This window comes from Leptonychotes weddellii, unplaced genomic scaffold, assembly GCF_054177405.1.
Source record: "Leptonychotes weddellii isolate Sample4059 unplaced genomic scaffold, ASM5417740v2 HiC_scaffold_21673, whole genome shotgun sequence".
Classification (NCBI taxonomy): domain Eukaryota; kingdom Metazoa; phylum Chordata; class Mammalia; order Carnivora; family Phocidae; genus Leptonychotes; species Leptonychotes weddellii.
The window spans coordinates 1-2,948 of record NW_027804656.1 but is presented as its reverse complement, the minus strand read 5'-3'; the positions used below and the strand labels follow the sequence as shown (position 1 = coordinate 2,948).

At 66.1% G+C, this 2,948-nt stretch overlaps 1 protein-coding gene across 1 annotated transcript; it reads right to left on the bottom strand.

Moving 5' to 3' along the window:
* Nucleotides 1–268: 268 nt before the first annotated feature.
* Nucleotides 269–2,675, bottom strand: LOC145715811 (proprotein convertase subtilisin/kexin type 4-like; the record flags this gene model as incomplete). Its single annotated transcript, XM_081810290.1, has 7 exons — nt 2,643–2,675; nt 1,534–1,626; nt 1,331–1,459; nt 1,164–1,240; nt 972–1,060; nt 566–738; nt 269–481 (listed from the first exon to the last, which is right to left on the bottom strand). Coding segments are annotated over exons 1-7 (807 nt in total), but the record flags the coding sequence as incomplete, so codon positions are not given.
* Nucleotides 2,676–2,948: the final 273 nt, after the last annotated feature.

Here is a 2,948-nt window from a genome sequence, read left to right as displayed (position 1 = left end):
GGGGACAGGAGGGAAGGGGCAGGGGACAGTCAGGGAGGGGCCGGGGACAGTCAGGAGGGGGCAGGGGACAGTCAGGGAGGGGCAGGGACAGTCAGGAGGGGGCAGGGGACAGTCAGGAGGGGGCAGGGGACAGTCAGGAGGGCGCAGGGGACAGTCAGGGAGGGGCAGGGGACGGTCAGGAAGGGGCAGGGGACGGTCAGGAGGGGGCAGGGGACAGGTGGGGAGGGAGGAGCCCGTCTGGCGGGCTTGGGGTGCGCGGGGCACTCACGATCTGCGGGTCTGCGGCCACGCCGCTGCTGTAGGTGGTGGTGAGCGTGGAGGCGCAGGCCTCGCTGTACCAGGGCACGCGGCCCTGCCGGGTGGTGCTGCCCACCGAGAGCGTGTGGATGCTGTTGGTGTAGCCGTCACAGTTGCAGTTGTCATAGTGCAGGCCGCCGTTGCCCGACGCCCAGACGAAGAGCGTGCCCAGCCCACCGCGGCCCTGCGCACAGGGACGGGGGACCGGGATGGGGGCGTCGGCCTTGGGAGCAGGCCCAGGCCCGCCGAGGCCCCGGGGTGCGCTCACCTTGGTCACGCCGCGCCTGAAGGCCTCCCGGGTGAGGATGCCGGGGCCGTCCACCGTGCGGCCGTCGTCCTCGGGGCCCCAGCTGGCGCTGTAGATGTGGATGTGCTGCGGCTGCAGGCTCAGCGACTGGGCCTCGATGACGTCCGTGATGGTGCCGTCCAGCATGCGCACGCCTGCAGGGGCCGCGGCGGGAGGGGCGGGAGGGGCGGGAGGGGGCGGGAGGGGGCGTCGGGCCTCTGTGCATGGCCCCGCCCACCCCACCCCTGCGGGTCCGTCCAGCCCCCGGGAGGGAGGGCATCCGTGCGGGCCCCGTCCCCCGCCCAAGGTGCCGTCCTGGGGCTGCCCTCGATCCGGCACCCCCCGGCCGCCCAGCGTCCCGGGGCCCAAGGAGCCGGAGTCCGCGTACCTCCGATGCGCGCATTATAGGCCACGCCTGTGCCGCAGAACCCGTTGTTTGCTATTGCTGCCACTTCCCCAGCACAGCGGGTCCCGTGCCTGGTGCCAAGGGGGGGAGGGGAGCCCGTTACAGCCCCCCACCCACCGGCTCCCCGCAAGGCACGGGGGGGGGGCCTCACACGCTGGAGGACGCCAGGCTCACCGGTTCTCATCACTGGGCGTGTATCGCGGCTGGGGGTCTGGGTCATAGTCATTGAAGTCGTAGCTGGCCAGGGGGTCCTGGGGGCGGAGCGGGGCCATGAGGGCTGGGGGGCCGGCTGTGGGACCTGGGGCAGCCCCCACCCAGCACTCCGGTCCCCGGGGTCTCACGTAGTTGGCCCAGAGGTCCGGGTGGTCCTTCTCGATGCCATCGTCCAGGACAGAGACCACAATGCCCTGGCCCGACAGCCCCTGGCTCCAGACCTGCAGGATGTTCAGGTCCGGCTGCACCTTGTTGTTCTGTGCAAGGCGGGCGCTGGGGTCAGTGGGGCTCTGGCCCCACCCGCCCCCACCACCCAGCCCAGCCTGCTCACCATGTACCACTGCTTGGAGAACCAGGGGTCCGTGGGTACCACCAACGAGCGCTTCACCCGCCGCTGGAGCGTCTGCTGCTCAAACCACTGCACCTAGAGGCGGATGCACACTGCAGGAGGGGGCTGGACCCCAAGAGCCAGCCCACCCTCCACCCAACGATCCTGCCCCCACACCCATGCACCTTAGAGGGTCCTGCCCCTCCCAGTCTTTCCCACCAATTGCCGGTCAAAGGGTCCCGGGGCTGCTTCCACGGTCGACAGGCCTGTTCCCCAGGTCCACCAAGGGGAGCTTGTCTGTGGGGCTACGGCTGGGTGGGATGTGTCTGGGTTGTCCACTGCCTGTCCGGGGTCCCTCATGGTGTGGAACAGGGCCCGGGACCTTGTGTTTGCTGAGGCTGCTCTTTGGGGTCCCTGTGTGCCTGAGGCTCTGCCTTCTGAGTGGACCAAAGCCCTCAGATCACCAGTCCCCTGGGCCCACTGACATGTGGCAACTGCTCTTGAAGTCCAACCCTGCCCCTTCCCTAGTCCCTGTTCTAGATCCTTCTGCCCGAGACCTGCCCATCTCCCCCCTGTAGTGGCCATTTCTCTCTACCACTCCTCCCCACCCCTCAAAAGGCATCCCTCGATGGCCATACCTGCCTCCTCCCGGGTTCCCCCTCAGCCCCCGTGCCTCTCTACAACACTGCAGCCTCACTCCCTGCTGAGACTCTCCCATGCTGCCCCCCCCTCCAGGGCCCACAAAGCTTTGCTTAATCTGGCCCTCACCAGCTTCCCTCTGCTACAACAGCCACAGTGGTTCCCTCACCCAGGGCCTTTGCACATGCTGTTCTGCCTGCCCCAGGCTGTTCTTCCTCAGACCTCTGCCCTTCCTTTTTCCTTGTTGATCTCCCACCCCCCAAATCAGTTCATGTGCCCTCACCCCTATCTGTGATGGGGCAATTGTCTCCCCATTTGCACAGCTTCAGACTTGGGAGCTGGCCCTGATTTCTCTCTGTCCCACAAATCCAATCCATTGGCAAACCCTGGCCTGTCTCCTGTAGACCCCATCTGGAACCAGCAATTCCTGCACCCAGTGCTCCCAGTGGGTTTCAGGTTACAAAACCTCTTACCTCCTTGCCAATCAGCCCCGGGGCCCAGCCCATACCCTATCATGACTCTTGAGGGCTTGCAGATTCAGCCTCAACTCCCCAGCCTGGCATCTAAAGCCTTTTCCCCTAGTCTGGCACCTCTCTGAGCATCTCAGAGTCTCGCTGGGTGACTCTAGGCAAGGTTCCTACTCTGGAGCCGTTGCTTCTGTCCTAAAAAGGGCCAATTCCCTTCCCTCCATTCCAGGAACTAGAACGGTACCTGCCATCTTTATGGAGTACATAGGAACCTTGATCTTTCAGGGTGAGCTACAGGAGGGGAGGGGGGGG